General features: G+C 43.9%; 1 protein-coding gene across 1 annotated transcript in view; it reads left to right on the plus strand.

The window, feature by feature from the left end:
* The window catches only part of itgbl1 (integrin, beta-like 1), a 156703-nt gene that overhangs the window by 121555 nt on the left and 12822 nt on the right, over positions 1 to 22326 (plus strand). The window contains exon 9 of the mRNA XM_037686687.1: positions 11600 to 11746. Coding sequence (XP_037542615.1) covers positions 11600 to 11746 — 147 coding nt within the window. The remainder of the gene's footprint in view (positions 1 to 11599; positions 11747 to 22326) is intronic.

The following is a 22326-nucleotide window of genomic DNA, read 5'->3' on the forward strand; positions in this document are numbered from 1 at the left end:
TATATATATATATATATATATATATATATATATATATTAGACAACGTAAATAAACATAGCTGTCCTCTATTAGGTGAAAACAAAAGCTGACATTGCAGCAGAAAAAAATACATATAACGTGAGGAATTAAATTCCAGAATGTACATTCTGAAATCGCAAGACACTTAAGAAAAGAACGAATCAAAATGTAATAAACCAAACAACTAAATACGTTTCTACTGTACAAAAACATAGTATTCAACAGCATTCGTGGAAGAAATATTATCTCATAAATGCAAGGTTGTCAGTGATTGCAGTGGCCATCCTCAAACTCAGTGATGGACAGCCCAGATTAGGGAGGACATCAAACTGAAGGAGTTCAATGGGGCCTTGATGGCTAGTAGGACTCCAGAGTTAGCTGAGTAGTACTGGCAAGCCAAGCTGGCTGCAGCCCTGGCTGTTGTTGAGGCAAAAGCTTGGATATGGGAGGAGTTTGCTAAGGCCTTGGATAGAGACTCTCGATCAGCTCTGAGAAGATTCTGGCAAATCATCAGGTGGTTTTTTTTTTGTTGTTGTTTTTTTTCTTGTTTTTTTTAGAGAAGCAAAGATGGTGCCAGTGTGTGTGGCCGTCCATCTGTCGCTCTTGGTTTGTTTTGTTTTATTTCTCTGTTTTGTGCTCAGCACTAAGTCTGTACTTGTGTACAAGTGTCAGTCCCTACTGGATATTTGACATGGTGTTGGCAATCTCAATGCCTTTGATTATGGTGGACAGAAAACTTTACCCCCGCTCCTGTCAGGAGTCCGAGCCCATCTCCTCCGGGCACCTGTGCTGCCCCCCCGGCGGAAACGTTGTCGTTACCGCGGTAAACGTGGAGGACAGCTGGTGAAACTAAAGATCTGCCTGGCCCATTCTACATCCATTTCTCAGACAAGAAATGGATTATTTCTGTCTTTCACTGTGCCTTGGCGTTTCCTGGATCCTGTTGACAGCTGCCTGCTACCTGTCACCAGCCTGGATGCGGGTGTTCGCCCCCACCCCTCCTGCTTCTCTCGGCTCCACTGGTGTGGAGTGAACCTGCAGAGCCTGAAGACGCTGCCCCTGGCCCTAGCGCCCATCAGATTACATGCTGCTGTTTCTGCCAGGATTGGCCTGGTAAACGCCATATCTCTGACAAACAAAACTTTCATCCTGCGGGATGTTTTCAGTTCCCGTCATTTGGATTTGCTCTGCATCACAGAGACCTGGGTTGAGGCTGATGACTCCAGTGTTTTTGTTGAACTTCTACCAGACGACTGCTCTTATCTAAGCTCCCCTCGGGTGTCAGGCCGTGGAGGAGGAATGGCGGTGGTTTATAAAAACAACTTTAAATGCAAGCAGTGCACTGCACCGTCTTCTTTCTCCAGCTTCGAGGTGACTTTATTTGAGGTGGGTCGCTCACACCCCGTGCTGTGCGCTGTCATCTACAGAGCCCCTAAATATAATAAGGATTTATTGAATGACTTTTCTGATTTCCTGACTGGAATAATGATAAACTATGGTCGAGTCCTTATTGTTGGGGATTTTAACATACATGTATGATGCCCAAAGAAACCACTGGTGAAGGACTTTCTCAGCCTCACTGACTCTTTTAACCTGGTTCAATGGGTGGCTGGTCCCACACATGAACATGGACACACGTTGGACCTGGTTCTCTCTCACAGCTTGTCTGTGAACGACATGGAACTATATGATAATGTGATTTCTGACCATAGGCCTGTTTGATTTGATGTTGGTTTGTCCTATGCTCCAGTTAAATCCTGCGCTCCTGCCCAGCGACATAGAGTTTTTAACCCTTCCACTGCTGGTCAGTTTTCTGCTGCCTTTGAACAGCTCTGTGCTTTCTCTGGCTCTGCTGCTGACACCGAACAGCTGAGCTCCTGGTTTGACTCCTCCTGTCAAACCATTTTGGACTGTGTAGCTCCATCTAAACTGGTGTGGCCTAAAGCCAGATCTGAACCCTGGATTTAATGAAAAAAACTATTGCAGCCAGACAGGAGTGCCGCAGAGCTGAACGGAGATGTAAAAAGGATAAACTGGAGGTTTCATTTTACATTTTAAAGGACTGTCAACATCAGTACCTGTTAAAGAGGCCAAAAAACAACACTTGTCAGATATTATTGTGTCCAATCATAATAATCCACGTGTCCTTTTTAAAACTGTTGACTCTGTCCTGAAGGTAACACACAACCTGTCTGTCTGGAAGCCTCTACTGAACTTTGTAATGACTTCCTGCAGTTTTTTATAAATAAGGTTGTTACCACAAGGGCCCTTATTTCAGCCCCTGCTTTGGACCCCTCCTGCTTGGTCCCCTGCCTGGCTGTGTTCGATAGATTCGAACCAGTGACCCTGACCCTTTTAGAGGATGTGGTCGGCCATATTAAACCATCAAGTTCTCCTTGTGACCTTGTCAGAGTCAGAGTCAGAGTTTCTTTATTGTCATTCGCACCTCATGTGGTACATGTGGTGGAGCGAAATTATGTACACAGGGTCCCAGTTACATCCAACAATAAAATGTATAAGAAAAACAGTAATAACATCTAAGATATGAACTAAGAAAAACATCAACTAAATATACACTAAGCACTCATAACATAAAACATTGAACATCACCACAAACATGAACATGAGTCTGTGAGCAGATGTGCATGCATGAACACATCAACATTGAAACAGATCAGCAGCAACATGAAACAGATCAGCAGCAACATGATATGGTTTTTCACAGTGATTATTCTAGTTAGAGATTCATGAGTCTAACAGCCTCAGGGTAGAAGCTGTTCCTCAGTCTAGTGGTTCTACACTTAATGCTCCTTAACCTCCTTCCTGAGGGGAGTGGGGCAAAAAGTGTGTGTGCTGGGTGGGTGGGGTCCTTCATGATGCAGGTGGCCCTCTTCCTGCATCTGGAGGTGTAGATGTCTGTGATGGTGGGGAGACTGATTCCAACAGATTTCTGTGCAGCCTTCACCACTCTCTGCAAAGCTTTTCTTTCTGCAGCTGTGCAGCCTCCATGCCACACATTGATGCTCGAGCACAGGATGCTCTCCACTGCACACCTGTAGAAGGAGGTGAGGACTGAGCTTCCCAGACCAGCTCGCCTCAGCCGTCTGAGGAAGTAGAGTCTCTGATGAGCTTTCTTGATCAGGCTGGTGGTGTTGTTGCTCCAGCTGAGGTTGTCATTCATGTGTACACCCAAGTACTTGTAGCTGGAGACCACTTCCACCGCAGATCCTCTTATGTTCAGGGGGGTGTAGGTGTTTTTGTTCCTTCTGAAGTCCACAATCATCTCCTTTGTCTTCTTCACATTGATGTGAAGGTTATTCTCTCTGCACCAGCTCTCCAGGTGTTCCACCTCCTGCCTGTAGCTGGACTCATCATTGTTTGTGATGCATCCCGCCACCGCTGTATCATCTGCAAACTTTACAATGTGACAGCCTGGATGGGTAGCTGCACAATCATATGTGAGCAGAGTAAACAGGAGGGGGCTCAACACACATCCCTGAGGAGAGCCAGTGCTGAGGGTTATGGTGGAGGAAGAGAGGTTGTGGATCCTCACTAACTGTGGTCTGTTTGTTAAAAAGTCTAGTACCCAGTTGCAGATGGAGGGGCTTAGTCCTAGTGTGGATAGTTTGTCCATCAGGGTTTGGGGGATCATGGTGTTGAAGGCGGATGTGAAGTCCACAAAGAGCATACGGACGTAAGAGTTTTTCTGCTCCAGGTGATTGAGTGCAGTGTGGACCACAGAGGAGATTGCATCCTCTGTTGATCGGTTCTCACGGTATGCGTACTGATGAGGGTCCTCGTTGATGTTGATGGTTGTTTTGATGTGAGTCATGACCAGTTTTTCGAAGCATTTAGCGACTATCGGGGTGAGGGCCACTGGCCGATAGTCATTCAGACCAGTCACTGTAGAGCTTTTTGGGACTGGGATGATGGTGGCAGTCTTCAGGCAGGTGGGAACTGTCTCCAGGGTAAGTGAGGTGTTAAAGATGTCTGCCATCACCTCACAGAGCTGATCAGCACATTCCTTCAACACTTTTCCGGGGATGTTGTCTGGGCCAGTTGCTTTGTGCGGATTAATCCTCCTGAAGGTACTCCTTACTTCTGCTGAGGTCACGCTGAGATGCTCTTCATCCGGTGGTGAGGTGAGTCTGGTGCTGGGTGGTCTGTTCGGGTCTTCAAAGCGTGCATAGAACTTGTTGAGGGCATCAGGCAGAGATGGGTCTTTGGGACATTGTTCACTCCTTCCTTTATAATCTGTTATGCACTTAATGCCCCTCCACATGCTCCGAGGGTCTTGTGAGATGAATTGACCCTCGATCCTCTTTGCATATGTGGCCTTGGCCCTCTTAATACCAGCAACCAGCTCTTTTCTTGTCCTACTCAGCTCCTCTGAGTTTCCAGACCTGAAGGCAGTGTTCCTGGCTTCCAGCAGGGTACGCACCTCTGCATTCAGCCAAGGTTTTCTGTTTGGGTAGCTTTTAACATTTCTGATAGTGGAGACTGTGTCAGTACATGTACTAATGTAACCCAGTACTGAGGATGTGTATTGGTCAAGATCAAGCAAACCTCCATTTTCAGCAGCTTCTCTGAAAACCTGCCAGTCTGTTCGATCAAAACAATCTCTCAGTATGGGTCCACTGTCCTGGCTCCAACATTTAACTTTCTTTTGAACCGGTCTGGAGCGTCTCAGCGGGGGCATGTAAGCAGGAGCCAGGAAGATTGAGATGTGGTCTGACAGTCCTAGGTGGGGGCGGGGTTCGGCTTTGTATGCATCTTTTACGTTCGTGTAAACACGGTCCAGCGTGCGGTCTCCACGTGTTGGAATCGTCACATGCTGATTAAAGCTTGGGAGACAGTCCTTTAGATTCACGTGGTTAAAGTCTCCGGCTACCACGTAAAGAGCCTCGGGGTGTTTGTTCTGCAGCGAGCTGATGATATCATGAAGCTCCTGTAGTGTTTCATTAGCATTAGCGTCCGGAGGAATGTAAACAACTGTGATAAAAGTCACTGTGAACTCTCGGGGTAGATAATGTGGCCGACATTTCACTGTTATTTGCTCCAAAGCCTTCGAGCATGAGCTATTTACAACAGTACAGTTCGTGGACCAACTTTTACTCACGTAAATGCACACTCCGCCCCCCCGTGATTTCCCCGTTAGCTCGCTGCAGCGGTCCGCTCGAAATAAAAGTCTGTCATCCAGCTGGAAGACTGAGTCCGGCGTTTCACTTGTAATCCACGTTTCTGTGAGGCAAAGCACTGCACACTTCTTCATCTCTTCTGAGGCGCCCGCTCTCAGACGAAGTAAATCCACCTTGTTGTCCAACGAGCGGACATTCGACAGAAAGAGAGACGGCATGGGGAGTTTACCGGCTTTAGCGTTAGCTCGTAGCCTCACCATAACCCCCGCCCGGCATCCTCTCCTCTTAAGCCGGGAGCAGCGCTTCCTCTTCTGCCCGCTGGAACGCCTCTGCTGCAGCTTCCAGGTAGATGACTTTAAGATCTGCATTCTGCCGAGCGTAGCTTTGAGTTTGTTGCTGATTTCTGCTATATTTCGTGGCAAATCCGCTCCTATTCTCATCAGTTCGGTTCGGCTATAGTTCACACGCATAAATCGCGCAGAGTCAGGCACAGAGTCAATATCAAAACTTCTAAAAACTGGGATGGTACCGGGAGCCTGTGAAGCTGCAACTGCTCTGAGCGCGGCCATCTTGTAGTCCCCCCTCATCTTTTAAAAGAGGTGTTTTCCAGCATCAGGCAGGTGATTCTTGCTGTTATCTATAGCAGTCTGTCCTCAGGTGTTGTCCCAATAAGTTTTAAACATGCTGTGGTGCAGCCCCTGCTTAAAAAGCCTAGCCTAGACCAAACTGTCTTGGCTAATTTTAGGCCCATCTCCAAGCTGCCTTTTATTTCAAAAATTTTAGAAAAAATTGTATATTCACAGGTCAAATATTTTCTGGATGAGCACAATATCCTGCAGGTTTTTCAGTCTGGCTTCAAAACACCACAGCACAGAATCAGCTCTAGTCAGAGTTTTAAATGATATTCTTATGGCTAGTGATTCTGGTGAACATGTGGTTCTTGTCCTGCTCGACCTAACCGCTGCCTTTGATACCGTGGACCACAACATTTTAATATCACACACAGCGCCAAGTGGATATCTGTGGTACTGCACTAAGCTGGTTTAGGTCCTATCTAGCAGACAGAACCATGTCTGTCAACATAGCTGGGTCTGAATCCCCCACTGCTCCTCTGTGTTTTGGGGTTCCACAGGGCTCTATTTTAGGTCCCCTGCATTTCTTCCTTTACCTGCTTCCATTGGGATCAATCCTTAGAAAGCATGGGATCTTTTTTCATTGTTACGCTGATGATAGTCAGATCTATATGCCACTAAAAAAGAAAGATGCCCCCTCAATTAGGCCATGTCTGTTGTGTCTTGAAGACATCAAAGCCTGGATGTCTTTAAACTTCTTAAATGTTAATGAAAAAAAAAAAACAGAAGTGATGGTGTTTGGTCCTAGTGGCTCTTGTGAACCTTGCCCTGTTGATCTGGGCCCTCTGGCACCACATGTAAATAAAACTGTTTCTAACTTGGGTTTTAAAATGGACAGTGATTTTAAATTAGATTCCCAGATTGGAGCAGTGGTCAAGACCAGTTTTTATCACCTCAGACAGCTGGCTAAGGTAAAATCCATTCTCACAAAACAGCAGCTGGAAACAGTAATCCATGCCTTCGTCACCTCTTGTCTGGATTACTGTAATGCTCTTTACCTTGGAGTCAGCCAGTCCTCCCTCAGAAGCCTCCAGTTGGTCCAGAATGCTGCTGCTCGGCTTCTAACTGGAGTTCAAAAGAGGGAGCACAGAGGGAGCATCTGGCTTCACTCCACTGGCTGCCTGTTCATTTTAGAGTTCATTTTAAGATTCTTTTATTTGTTTTTAAAAGTTTAAATGGTCTTGCTCCATCCTACCTCTCTGAGTTGCTTCATCCATACTCTCCTGCTCGGTGCCTCAGATCAGATGATCAGCTGCTCCTGGAGGTGCCGAGGTCTAAATGTAGGCTCAGAGGGGACAAAGCTTTTTTCTGTTGCTGCTCCAAGACTGTGGAACGATCTCCCTCTTCCCATCAGACAAGCCCCTTCACTGTCCAGTTTTAAAACACTTTTAAAAACACATTTTTACTCCCCAGCTTTTAGCACAGACTGAATTTTGCTCTGCACAGTTTTTATTATTTTTTTTTATTAATCTTAATGTTTTAACAACTGTTTTATGTGTTTAAATGTTCTTGATTTTATATATACAGCACTTTGTGGCAGCTGTGGTTGTTTTAAAGGGCTTTATAAATAAAGTATTATTATTATTATTGAGACGGAAAAGCAGCACTTTACCAACACTATGCTTAGTGAAGGTTGGGTGCTGTTGACCTCAACCAGTGATGTCATCGGGAGGTGGAAGGAATATTTCTCTGACCTTCTCACTCACACCGGAATGTCTTCCATGGAGGAAGTTGAGTCTGGAGACCTACAGGCTGGTATTTCCATATCTGGTGCTGATGTCGCTGGTAGTTAAAAATTTCCATGGTGGCAGTACTCCAGGGATGGATGAAATCCACCTTGAGTTCTTTGAGGCTCTGGATGTTGCAGAGCTGTCTTGGTTGACACACCTTTGTAACATTGCATGGGCATTGATGGCAGTGCCACTGGATTTGCAGAATGGGGTGATAGTTCCCATCTTCGAAACGGGGGACCAGAAAGTGTATTCCAATTATAGGAGCATTGCTCTCCTTAGCCTCCCAGGTAAGTTCTTTTCAGGGGTACTGGAGAAGCAAGTACATTTGATCAGAGTCAGAGTGATTTATTTGTCATACACACCACATATGGTACATGTGGTGGAACAAGATTATGTACACATGGTCCCAGTTACACCCCACAATAAAATAAGTTCTAAAACATGAACTAAGAAAAACATTGACTAAATATACTCTAAGCACTAATAGCATAAAAACAATAAAAACAATAGGCCCAACAGCAGCATGAACATGAATCTGTGTGATCAGTTGAGCACGAATGAACACAGAAACTTGAAACAGATCAGCAGCAACATGGTGCAATTTTTCACAGTGATTATCCTGATTAGATATTCATGAGTCTAACAGCTTCAGGATATAAGCTGTTCCTCAGTCTAGGGGTTCTATACTTAATACTTCTTAACCTCCTTCCTGAGGGGAGTGGGGCAAAAAGTGTATGTGCTGGGTGAGTGGGGTCCTTTATCATGCAGGTGGATCTCTTCCTGCATTTAGAAGTGTAAATGTTTATGATGGTGGGGAGGCTGACCCCAACAGACTTCTGTGCAGCCTTCACCACTCTCTGCAAAGCTTTTCTTTCTGCAGCTGTGCAGCCTCCATGCCACACGTTGATGCTGGAGCAGAGGATGGTCTCCACTGCACACCTGTAGAAGGAGGTGAGGACTGAGCTTCCCAGACCAGCTTGTCCCAGCCTTCTGAGGAAGTAGTCTCTGATGAGCTTTCTAGATCAGGCTGGTAGTGTTATTGCCCCAGCTGAGGTTGTCACTCAGATGTACACCCAAGTACTTGTAGCTGGAGACCACTTTTACCGCAGATCCTCCTATATTTAGTGTGTGTGTGTGTGTGTGTGTGTGTGGGGGGGGGGGGGGGGGGGGGGCGTTAGGTGTGTTTGTTCCTTCTGAAGTCCATGATCATCTCCTTTGTCTTCTTCACATTGATGTGAAGGTTATTCTCCTTGCACCAGTTTTCCAGGTGTTCCACCTCTTGCCTGTAGCTGGAATCGTTGTTTGTGATGAATCCCACCACCGCTGTATCATCTGCAAACTTTATGACAGCCTGGATGGGTAGGTGCATGATCATATGTGAGCAGAGTGGACAGAAGGGGGCTCAGCACACATCCCTGAGGGGAGCCAGTGCTGAGGGTTGTAGTGGAGGAGGAGAACTTGTGGGTACCTCACTGACTGTGGTCTGTTTGTTAAGAAGCCTAGGACCCAGTTGCAAATGGAGAGGCTTAGTCCTAGTCTGAGTAGTTTGTATTTGGGGAATCATGGTGTTGAAAGCAGATGTGAAGTCCACAAAGACTGTACGGACATAGCAGTCCTTCTGCTCCAGGTGGGTGAGAGCAGTGTGGACCACTGGCAGAGATGGCATCCTCTGTTGATCGGTTCTTGCAGTATGCATACTGGTGAGGGTCCTCATTGATGTTGATGGTTGTTTTGATGTGGGTCATGACAAGTTTTTCAAAGCATTTAGTGACTATCGGGGTGAGGGCCACTGGCCAATATTCATTCAGACCAGTCACTGTATAGTTCTTTGGGACTGGGATGATGGTGACAGTCTTCAGGCAGGTGGTAACTGTTGCTAGGGTGAGTGAGGAGTTAAAGGTGTCGGCCAGCACCTCACAGAGCTGATCGGCACATTCTTTCAACATCTTCCCACCGATGTTGTCTGGGCTGTTTGCTTTGTGAGGGTTAATCCTCCTGAATGTACTCCTTACTTCTGCTGAGGTCATGCTGAGAAGCTCTTTATCTGGTGGTGAGGTGAGTCTGATGCTGGGTGGTCTGTTCAGGTCTTCAAAGAATGCATAGAACTTGTTGAGGGCATCAGGCAGTGATGGGTCTCTAGGACATTGTTCACTCCTGCCTTTATAATCTGTTATACACTTAATGCCCCTCCATATGCTCTGTGGGTCTTGTGAGGTGAATTGACCCTTGATCCTCTGTGCATATGTGGCCTTGGCCCTACTAATACCAGCAACCAGCTTTTTCAGCTCCTTTGAGCTTCCAGACTTGAAGGCAATGTTCCTGGCTTCCAGCAGGGTGCGAACATCTACATTCAGCCTATGGTCCAGCATCAATGTGTGGCATGGAGGCTGCACAGCTGCAGAAAGACAAGTTTTGTAGAGAGTGGTGAAGGCTGCACAGAAGTCTGTCGGAGTCAGCCTCCTCACCATCACAGACATCTACACCTCCAGATGCAGGAAGAGGGCCACCTGCATCATGAAGGACCCTACTCACCCAGCACACACACTTTTTGCCCTGCTCCCTTCAGGCAGGAGGTTGAGAAGCATTAAGTGTAGAACCACTAGAATAAGGAACAGCTTCTACCCTGAGGCTGATAGACTCACGAATCCCTAACCGGGATAATCACTGTGAAAAAAATCACATCATGCTGCTGATCTGTTTCATGCTGTTTTGTTCATTCGTGCTCATCTGCTCACACAAACTCATGTTTGTGCTGCTGTTCAGCGTATTGATTTTATACTATTAGTGCTTAGCGTATTTTTAGTTAATGTTTTTCTTAGTTCATATCTTAGATCTTACTACTGTTTTTATTTTACATTTTATACTTTTGTTGGATGTAACTGGGACCCTGTGTACACAATTTCATTCCACCACATTTATCACATGTGGTGTGTATGGCAAATAAAGAAACTCTGACTCTGACTCTGAAAGAGATGTCTGGACCTCCCTGCTTAAGCTGCAGGTCCCGCGACTCGACTCAGAACATAATGCATGCATGCATGGATGGAAGGATGTATACTTGTTTCTCATCCACATATTTTCTGAGAATTTAATTTAAATTTGTTCAGTGGTTTATAACATATATTGCTAACAGACTAATAGGGTTGACTCCAACACTTTATACCAAAGTTGACGCAAACATCTAGCATTTATAGTACTCAAAGTAAATACTGGTGATGACTCTCAGCTACGACCACATAACATTTTTGCCAAATATCTTAAAAACTGACATAGGTATAGAATTTTTTGTTTGGGTAAGGCGAATTGTCTAATGCAGCCATATTGAATTATTGTGACTCCAAAGGGAAATCAGTTGAAGATGTATACCGGTAATCAGTGATTACAGTACTTCTGAAAGCGTAACATTTTTCAAGTGATTCATGGGATATTTTGCTGAACAGAAAGATGAGTGAACACACACTAGTGGCAAGTAGATTAATTACGTAAGTTCTTTACACTAGTATTTTGACTGAGCAATTGAGTCAAATAATCTACTTTGACACCAAGAGGGCATGAATCCTTAACATACTTGTCAGAATTACAGTAATGAGAAGAGCTATTAAGGCACCACAGGACCCAGCTGCCTTGTTCAACCTTTTATACACTCCTTGGTTTCTTATATAAGTGTTTTGTATTTGTATTTTTACCTGGAATTTCATTTTTCTCTATCTCTTTTTTTATTTCTGTCTAAAGCTCTAGAGATTTATTAATGGTAGGGTAAGACCAGTGATGACAGTTTCTTTCATGTCCCCAGGGAGAAATACAATATACCTGCTGCGCCTCTCTCTCATCTCCCCACAGCTCTTCCTCTCTGTACTGCATATTAGTGTTAGGGTTCGATGTCGGCACTGTCAACTCTTTGTATTCATGTGCTTTATAGCCATCTTTTTTGTATCTCTCCTTTGGTGTTTTTCTTGACTTTACAGTAGCTATCTGTGCACAGATGACATATTTTTATACAGTTTGTTGTATTCTCTTATGGCCTTGCACCACATTTTGTCTCTTTTTAAATGAAGGCCTTCTGCCCTCCACTGCCAGGTCACGGTTTCTGTTCATGTGGACGCTGCATCTGTGGAGAGGGATGGTTTGGAAAACAATGCCAATTCCTGAGGTCTTGTGACATGAGTGACACCCAGAGCAAGGAGCTTTGCGAGACAGCAGATGGAGTCCTTTGCAGTGGAAAAGGTAAACAATTTATATACAGTGTATATTTTTATCTTTCAGTGCTGCTGCTGCACCAAAAGATTGGCCTGCAAATTGGTATAAGTCAATACTCATCTTAATAGGTTCAAATTGGTAACGAGCTTGATAAATCCTATAAATCCAGATTTTTATTTTTTGTTTGTTTTTAAACAATCAGTACAGAAAAATCTAACAACCTTTGGTCCATCAACAGCTCAGCACACAGAAGCTACAGCAAATTATTATGAGTCTTATGGAAGTTTTTCACCATAGGTAAAGAAAACTTAGTTGTCCTGATGCATTCTTAATAATCCAAGTACAGGTAGATAAATCTAAAACTAACAGGGTTGAGTCTGGTTCTCTGGATGTGTTCTTCTTCATTGTTGTCAACTGACTCAACCTTAAATCTTAAACATTTACTCCAAGTAATCATTTTGGCCAGGATTACCTCAAACTAGTTTTGAGAGTTTGAACAGTAAGTAAGTAAGTAAGAAGAAGGACTACAGGAACCACCTGAGTTTCAACCTGAGATTTGATCTTTGATATTGACAGTGTGGTACCTTTCCAGATAAACAAAGAAGAATCCATCCAAAGAATCTGACTTAACCTTGTTAGAAAATTTATTGCAGCTCTAATTGTCAAAAAAAAAAAACCCAAGATCTATATTTTGTTGTTGTATTTTTTAGGAATAAAATTATGATTATCTTACCATGCAACACATGTTGATTCCCAATCAGACTGAAAAAAAGAACGGTGCCTGTGGGCCAGAATATTTGTTTTGAATGATTCTTAACAACTACTACATCAAATTTTAGCTCAATATTAGCAACACTGATTGAATTATGACCATTTTGTGTTTTCTAAGGTTAATTGACTGTAATGGCCATCTTAAACTGGGTTGACTTCAGAAGTTAAACAGTTGTAAATGTACATCCAAAGATTACTTTCAGAAAGGTTTATTAAAATCTGTTCAGTGGTTCATTAATATTTTGCTCAGTGGGGAGTAGGGGTTGAACGACTTCATAATTTTTAAAGTCAACATTAACATAATAAAAGTCGAGTAGAAGTCGAGGAGTTGATGATGTCATAGGATCTCAAGATGCAACAACAACAAAAAAAGTAAAAAAAGTCATTTATTATAAAAAAAAATAAAAAAAAGACCAACAAAACATTGATAGCGTATATTATGCTCCTGCTATTTATCATACTGCAAATAAGTCACAAGAAAAACAAAACTATTAGTTATTATTATTAAGCTGCAAAAGTGAAAGAAATGTGCGGCACGTAAAAACCGAAACTAAAAACAGTGGGGCGGACAACCACCCCGCACTACCATCCGCGGTGGTGCGCGTTACATTTAGTTTTAGAGATTAATATGTTTATAGTTTTTTTATAGGTTTAGAGATTAATATGTTTTGTTTTTTGTTTGTGAAACAAGGTCAGAAGGAAGCTGGTTCTGGTTTGGTCGATTGGACCCAGTGTTACACCATATTCTGTGACCTGCAACAGTGCATGCAACACTGCCGCCTACGGTCACAATATACGGTGGTCACAGAATATGGTGGAACACGGGTTCCCAACGAGCTTCAAACAGTCAGGAAGTTGATTAATTTTCTGTTTCCTTACGGTAGTTGAACCAGAAGATTCATCTTTATTGAAATATTTCCATACTATTGATGCATTTCTACCTGTTTGCCAAGACTGGGCCTGCTACGCGCCATCCGTCTGCTTGGAGGAATCCATTTGTAGCTTCTTCTGGCCCGCGCCTAGTGCGGATCACATAACACGTGACGCAATGACATAACTAGGACGTAATGACGTAACTGCGAATACTCGACAGGAAATTTAAAAACTCGCGAACTGTCCTACAATCGATGTCAGTGACTCAAGTAGTCTGTTAAAGCCCTAGTGGGGAGCCCTCAGGACATTCTACACCTTCAGAGAAGGCTGAAGAATTCCTCCATCAATTCATCAATGTATCCATTATCTTTACTTGCTTTTTCCGTTATGGGCTGCAGAGGTCACTGATGCCCAGGTCCAGTAGTCACTGTGCAACAGGCGGGGTACAAGTCCGTCACAGAGCCAGAGACAAACAACTATTCACTCTCTCACTCACACCAAGGGACAATTTAGAGTTACCAATCTGCCTAACATGCATATTTTTGGTCTGTGGGAGGAAACCGGAGTACCTGGAGAAAACCCATGCAGGCATGAAGAGCCAGACAAACTCCACCCTTCTCGCTGAAAGGCGACAACTCTACCAACTGTGCCAATGTGAATTCAGAACATATGAATTGTTATATTTATTATGTTTTTATATTTCTTTTTAATCTTTCTTTTAACTTCTGGAAATTACTTTGCAGTTGAGCAAGAAATACTTTAATTCAAGAAAATAAAGTTAACTGCTCTGTTTAAAAAAAAAAAAAATTACCGTCTCCGGGCAAAAACATGCTTGAAGGTGCTCTATCTGTCACGCTCAGTGGCCCCCGCTGCCCCCTCCCCACCCCCCCACCTGTTCAAGCCTCTGCTCCTCACACCACAGCCCCTGTTTTAAGATCATTCAAGTTTTTTCTTGCTTTAGTTTTGAGTTCCCCTCTCATTCATTCAGCTCCTGTCACCCTGCATCACGCCCCCTCCACAATCTACCACAATCTACGTTCACGAACAACACCTGTTCAGTCCACTATTTAAGCTCCCTGTTTCCCCTCAGTGGGTGCCAGATAATTATAGGTTCTTCCCGTAGATATCCAGCGTTCCCTCTTCGTATCACAGTTTTCGACCATAGCTTTGCCCACGACTTCTTGTTCTCGCCTTTGCCCCCGGATTGGATTCCTCGTCTATATCTGACCATATTGACAACTGCTTTTCCTCCTTGACCACGATTTTTGGATTCCCCTTTTGGTTCTTCTGCCTGGCTGCATTCATCTCTGGTTTTGACCCTTGCCTGCCCCTGGATAAAGTTCTGCTGCCTAAACCCCTCAGCGTCACAGCTCGCCCATCCAGCCTCCCTACCTGTTCGTGCTCATGCTGCGCGCTGCTGCTCTGTGGCCCTTGCGCATGTTACCAGCTCCCGAGATTCGGACCGGTACCAGGACCCACCTGGCCCACATCTCAGACTTGTTCCAGAGACAGAAGGTTAGTGGCTTTATTCTTTTTTACTCTGTTCAGTCTAGTCTGCTTACAGCCACTAATCTGTCTCCCCAGAGCGGTCCGGTACCAGTACCAGAACCTCCTGCCAGATGCCGCCGGTTTAAAAATAAACATTTTAAAACTTTTTTCTGAGTCTGTGCTTGTCCGATCCACCCCAATTCATGACACTATCATTAGTTAAGATTTCACTGTGAGGAGATAAGACAGAGCTCAGTCTGTCTTTGCAGAATGAGTTTGTTAAGTGCTAATACAATAATTTGCTATGTTGAAGTAGAGTCAGTGCAAATACACTACTGGTGCTTTGCCAGTCTGAACTCTCTTCCAGTCCGTATGACACGGCACTAGTTAAGGGCCTCCCCACTGTTGGTACCCACACCCACTCAACTCAGTTTATGGGACCATCTTGTTTGTAGTTCCAAGCAGGCTACTCAAAGGGGCTGATGTTTACATGAGCAGACAGCAGCAGGTGATTAGCCAGCAGAGCTAAGTCACTGGATGACCTACCCAGCAAAAATGCAAACTTCATCTCAGTTGCCACTTCTTCATTGTGTTGATGGATGGTGCCACAAGAAATTTTCACATTTACCAAGAGATAGCAGAGATGATGGCGCAGCATGGCTACACCTGGACTTATAAGCAGTGCCGGGATAAGCTAACCAAATTCAAGTCCGAGGGGGATTAAGGATAACAACGGGTGGAGTGGCTCGAACACCAAAAGACCCGTTACAATACCGCCCACTTTGCATTGACGATCCCACCCACAGAGTGAGGAAACAGGTCATCCTCCACCTTTATGGGAAATTACCTACACTTGAGAAGAACTTGGAGGGGAAGCAGAGTGCAGCCACACTTAAGAATGGCAAAGCAGCATACTGTATCACTACGACACTGTGCGCTGAGCCTTCAGACATCCCCTACAGTTTTTTGTTTGATTGCTTTTGACATGAAGATTTGTAATTGAAACCTGTAAATTAAAAAATTCACACTGACGTTCTAGTCGCTTAAAAAAAAAAAAAAAGAAAGATCAAAAATCCCATTTATATTTATGTTGATAATTTTCAATAATATGGCTGTATTTTACTTTCATAACATAATAAAACTTTACAGAAACAGTAAATTATGTGGGCTACTCTTAAATTTCAGTGTAAATTATTGAAATGACATGTTTTACTTTTAACACAAAAAATGCGTGAACAGCAGGGCATATTGAGTAGTCTTGGGATATAAATAAGTGGAATTTTTTAGGTTATATGTTTAGATGGGTTGGCCCTGTTGGTTTTTCTGTCTAGTGTTGGCTTGGCATTTATGTTCAAGTTGTTGTAAGTGACTGTAAAAAAATGACACCACACCTCATATGTTTTACCTGATGTATAAATAGGGGGAAGCACTTCCTTTTCAGCAAGTTTCTGAATTTGAAAGAAAGTAAAGTGATGCAGTTGCAACTTGACTGTATTTTTTTTTCAGAACACACGCATACACACAAAATATAAAAATATAAACCATACAACAACACTGAAACAACTGCACATAGAAGTTCTAAAATAATTATAAATAACTTTTAACACTTTTAGATTTTGTGATTATGATGATTTTATAATGTGGCATACTTTGAATTTTAAGTTGGAGTACAAAAGTCAATTGGTTCATATGAACAAAAAAGGGTTAACCCTTCACAAAGCCGATGCAGGAGAAATGTGTGTGCGGCAGAGAGGGAAATCAGCTGCTCATCGCAGGAGGGAGCTTCCCCTGCACTAGTGGGCTGCACACATGGTGCAAAATCATTTAAAATAATTTATTTTAAATGAACAACCCATGGCTCATCCATCATTCAGCCAATTGTGTCATGTCCAATCTTATTTTGAAAAAAACGCGATATAGCAAATCCGTGAAAAATGAACCACAAAGCAGCGAGGAACTACTTGTACATGTAATCTTTCCCAGACGAACATGATACTTGACTTCTTTTATCCAGTGTTCATATGCCGGGGATGAGGATCTTTCCATTTGCCATCTTCCAAAATTGTGTACACAGGGTCCCAGTTACATCCAACAACAGCAAAAATATAAATTGTAAAAAGAAACAGTAAATAAGGATCTAAGATATAAAATAAGAAATACACTAAACTAATAAATTTGCTAAACACTAATAGTACAAAACAATACACCGAACAACAGCAGCACTAACATGAGTCTGTGTGAGTAGATGAGTACAAATGAATACAGCAGCATGAGTTAGTAAGCAGCATGAGATCAGCAGCCTAGATAATCAGCAGCACATATCACCAATCGAAGTGGCGATGACAATGATTTTTTTTTTCACAGTGATAACCAGTGATTCATGAGTCTAACAGCTTCAGGGTAAAAGTTATTCCTCAGTCTAATAGTTCTGCACTTAATGCTCTACAGCGTTCTGCCTGAGTGGAGCAAGGCAAAAAGTGTGTGTGCCGGGTGAGTGGGGTCCATCATGATGCAGGTGGCCCTCTTCCTGTAGCTGGAGGTGTAGATGTCTGTGATGGTGGGGAGGCTGACTCCAACAGTCTTCTGTGCAGTCTTCACCACTCTCTGCAAAGCTTTTCTTTCTGCATCTGTACAGCCTCCATGCCACACATTGATGCTGGAGCACAAGATGCTCTCCACTGCACACCTGTAGATAGAGGTGAGGACTGAGCTTCCCAGTCCAGCCCACCTCAGTCACCTGAGGAAGAGTCTCTGAAGTTCTTTCTTGATCTGGCTGGTAGTGTTGTTTTCCCAGCTGAGGTTGTCATTCAGGTGCACACCCAAGTACTTGTAGCTGTAGACCACTTCCACCACAGATCCTCCTTTATTGGGGGGGGGGGGGGGGGGGGGGGGGTGTTCCATCTGAAGTCTGTTTATTAAGAAGTCCAGGACCCAGTTACATAGGGAGGGGCTTAGTCCTAGTGTGAGTAGTTTGTCCATCAGTGTCTGGAGAATCATGGTGTTGAAGACAGATATGAAGTCCACAAAGAGCATACCGACATAGGAGTCCTTCTGTTCCTGGTGGGTGAGAACAGTGTGGACCACAGAGGATATGGCATCCTCTGTTGATTGATTCTTGCGGTCTGCATACTGGTGAGGGTCTTCGCTGATGTTGGTGGTAGCTTTGATGTGGGTCATGAGCAGTCTTTCAAAGCATTTAGCAACTATCGGGGTGAGTGCTACTGACCGGTAGTCAGTGATGGTCCCTAGGGCATTGTGCACCCCTGCTTTTATAGTCTGTTATGGACTTGATGCCCTCCACATGTTCCATTGGTCTTGTGAGGAGAAGTGTCCCTGGATCTTCTGTGCATATATTGCTTTGGCCCTCTTTATACCAGAAGCCAGCTCTTTCCTTGTCCTCCCCAGTTCCCGTGAGTTGACGGACCTGAAGGCAGTGTCCCTGGCTTTCAACAGGGAACGGGCCTCTGCATTCAGCCAGGGTTTCTGGTTCGGGTAGCATTTCACAGTCATGGTGGTTGTGACATCATTGACACACGTGCTGATGTATCTGAGTACAGCAGATGTGTATTCCTTCAGATCCAGCTCGCCCTCATTTACAGCAGCTTCCCTGAAGATCTGCCAGTCTGCACATGCAAAACAGTCCTGCGGTACAGAGTCACTGTCACTGACCCATGCACCAATGTTTTTTTTGTGTGGGTCTGGAACATCTCAGCAGTGGGAGGTAGACAGGGGCCACTAGTATGGAGATGTGATCAGAGAAGCTGAGGTGGTGGCGGGGTATTGCTTTGTATGTGTCTCATATTTTGATGTAAACATGTTCAAGTGTATTATTTCCCTGTGTTGGAATAGTCACATGCTGATAAATTTAGGCAGAGTGCCTTTCAGGTTTACGTGATTTTAATCACCAGCCACCACATAAAAAACCTCTAGATGCTTGTTTTGCAGTGAGCTGATGTTATCATGTAGTTTCTGCAGAGCATCTTTAGCATTAGTATCCTGGCTATATAGACAGTAATGCTAATCACCACCATAAAATCCTAAGGTAAATAATATGGTTAACATTTCACAGTCAGTTGTTCTAAAGCCTTGAAGCAGGAGCTGTTTATCAAGACACAGTTGGTGGACCAAACTTTGTTTACATAAACTCCACCTCCCAGTGTCTTCCCTGTTAGCTCACTTCAGCAGCCTCCCCCCCCACCCCCCCAAAGGCTATCATTTAGCTGCAGCACTTAGTATGGCATGTTATTAAACCATGTCTCTGTGAGACAGACTACAGCATATTTTCTCATCTCTTCAGAGACACTCACTCTTAGTCGCAACAGATCCAGCTTGCTTTACAACGAGCAAATGTTGAACAAGAAAAGAGGTGGGATTGGGGGTCTGTTAGCCTTAGCATTATCCTTCAGTCTCACTAATACTCCAGCCTGGCTTCCCCTCTTTTTCTGTTGGGCTCAATGCCCCTTCTTCCCATTAGAGCACTGCTGCCTCCACACCGATGTCAATAGAAGCTGCAGTCTGCCGAGCATAGTTTTCAAATCATTGTTGATTGATGATGTATCCCGAGTTAAAATCTGTCTTATGCTCATCAGTTCGTTTCAGCTATAATTCACTTGCTTAAGGCGAGGGAAGTCAGGCACAGAGCCGATTCAAAAACTATCAAAAACAAGGTTTTCACAGGGAGCCTGTGATGCTGCTACCCAACTGATCTTGACCATCTTGGCTAGATAGCTTTGCAGCTTTGGACAAGTCCAGAATGTGTGTGAACTGGAATTTGTTTCCAGTGGTTGCATGCAGGATCCAAGTTAGTTTTAATATTGGACAGTTTGTCTTTGGACCAACACAGATGGTGCTCCACCTTGAATTGAATTACATCATGTCTCAGATAGACTGAGGTCAGACTGAGTCTGATATGGATTCCTCCAAGACCATTTTCCATTTCATTTTAAGAGAGTCCAAGCTGGTCTCATGGTACGAACTGAGAAGTGTATAAAAGACTGTATTTTTGACATCTGCATTTTTTAGGATGCTACAATATTACATTCTAACTGGAGGCCTGTCTTATGGCCCTTTTCCATTAGTAACGGTACAGCATGGTTCGACTCGACTCAGCACGGTCCCAGTGTTTTTCCACTAGCAATTATTTGTGGAACCAGCCCCTTTTTCAGGACCCATTTCTCTGGGGTTCCAACGGCACTGTTCTGGCATTTAAATGTGATGTCAGAACACTGTCGTTCACTGATTGGTCAGGGGGTGGAGTCACTGGTTGTTTGAGAAATTTTCACAACAACCTATCCGCCATTTTCAATAACTCAAACTTGAGGAGCAACTGGGCCTATATTTAAGATTTTAAAAACAATAATGACAACATATTGGTCTAATGCTGAAGTGTAGATATTGTTTCTGCTTGGTGGCTGATGACAAAATTCAGAGCGAGCTATATGGAGCTCCGTTCCACGGGAGTCTCGGAGCTCCCTAAGGCTGGGCAGGGCATCATTTCCACAATTCCAAGCTCCGCCAATCACCACGGAGGATCCTCCATGTTGCCGACCTGCAGGAGCGTGCGAGGCCGGACACGAGCCCTGGTAGGCAGGGGCAGGCCAGGACAGGTCTGGGAAGAAGGGTGGAAATGATTTTTAAAAACAATAAATCTTTTTCGTCTTTTGGCTTTTCCCTCTTCAGGGGTTGCTACAGCGAGTCATCTTCCTTTTCAGTCTGACTTTTGCATCCTCTGTCCTCACTCCAACTACTTCCATGTCCTCTCTAACTGCATCCATATATCTCCTCTTTGGCATTCCTCTTTGCCTTTTTCCTGGCAGCTGCATTTCTAACATCTTTCTACCAATATACCCACTGTCCCTCCTCTGGACATGTCCAAACCGTCTCAGTCTGGCCTCTCTAACTTCATCTACCTGTTGTTCAACCTATGCTGTACCTCTGATGATCTATTTCCTAATATTCTTGTCATTCCTAAGGAGAACCTCAACATCTTAATTTCTGCCACTTCCACTTCTTTCTCCTGTCTTTTTGTCAATGCCACTGTCTCCAGACCAAACAATACAGCAGGTCTAACTACTGTCTTCTAAACTTTTTTTTCTTTACAGAGTACTTCGCTCTCAGGCTGCAGGTTTACTTGTGGTTCCTAGAATTTACAAAAAACAGAATGGGAGGCAGATCTTTCAGTTATCAGGCTCCTCTCTTGTGGAACCAACTTCCAATCTCTGTCCGTGAGGTTGACACATTATCCAGTTTTAAAACTAGGCTTAAGACTTTCCTTTTTGACAAATCCTATAGTTAGGGTCGGCTTGGGTTTCCTGAGCTTTCCTATAGTTATGCTGCTATAGACTTAGACTGCTGGAGGACAAACTGACCACAATTTTCACTCTGCTGCTATCTTTACTTACTCTGCTCAACCTGTTTTGTATTTGTAATTATTTTTTCTATCCTTAACGTGTTTTTTTTTTTTTTGTCTTTCAGATACACCTGGACCTATATCTGTACCTACCATTCTATGTTCCTCTGTCTCTCCTTCCTGTCCTCTCAAACCAGCCGGTCAAAGCAGATGGCCGCTTGTCCTGAGCCTGGTTCTGCTGGAGGTTTCTTCCTTTTAAAAGGGATTTTTTTTTCCTTTCCACTGTTGCCACTGTGCTTGCTCAGGATGGGAGACTGCAACAAAGCCAAGATTCAATTTGTCTGCTGGATTCCTTAGATATATAACTTTATTAATTGGCTTTTATGTATGTGAATGTTCCTGTAAAGTGCCCTGAGACAACTTTGTTGTGATTTGGCACTATATAAATAAAATGAATTGAATTGAAAATTGAATTTTGACCTTTGCTGACACACTTTTGTCACAAATGACTCCTGAAACTTTTTTTTTCCATTCTCTCCATCCTTCCTGGACTCTCTTTTTCACCTCTTTACCACACTACCCATTTTCCTGGACAGTTGACACCAAGTACTTGAAGTCCGGCACCTTTGTTATCTCTGCTCCTTACAGCCTCATGGTTCCACCGGCCTCCTTCTCATTCACAATGTACTCTGTCTTACTACGATGGACTTTCATTCCTCTTCTTTCAAGTGCATACCTCCACCTCTCCAAGTCCTCTTCCACCTCTGCCATGTTCTCACCACAGATCACAATGTCATCTGCAAACATCATAGTCCATGGGGATTCCTGCCTGACCTCATATGTTAGTCAGTTCATCAACAGAGCAAACAAGAAGGGGCTCAGAGCCGATCCTTGATGGAATCCCACCTCCACCTTGAAGCTATGTGTCACTCCTATAGCACATCTCACCACTGTCCTGCTGTCCTCATGCATGTTTTGTACCAGTCTAACATACTTCTCTGCCACTCAGGTTTCCTTATGCAATACCACACCTCCTCCCTTGGCACCCTGTTATATGCTTTTTTCTAAATCCACAAAGACACAATGGAGTTCTTTCTGACCCTCTCTGTACTTCTCCATCAGCATT

The sequence above is a fragment of the Nematolebias whitei genome, chromosome 13 (assembly GCF_014905685.2).
Source record: "Nematolebias whitei isolate Nwh7 chromosome 13, NemWhi1, whole genome shotgun sequence".
NCBI classification, from domain to species: domain Eukaryota; kingdom Metazoa; phylum Chordata; class Actinopteri; order Cyprinodontiformes; family Rivulidae; genus Nematolebias; species Nematolebias whitei.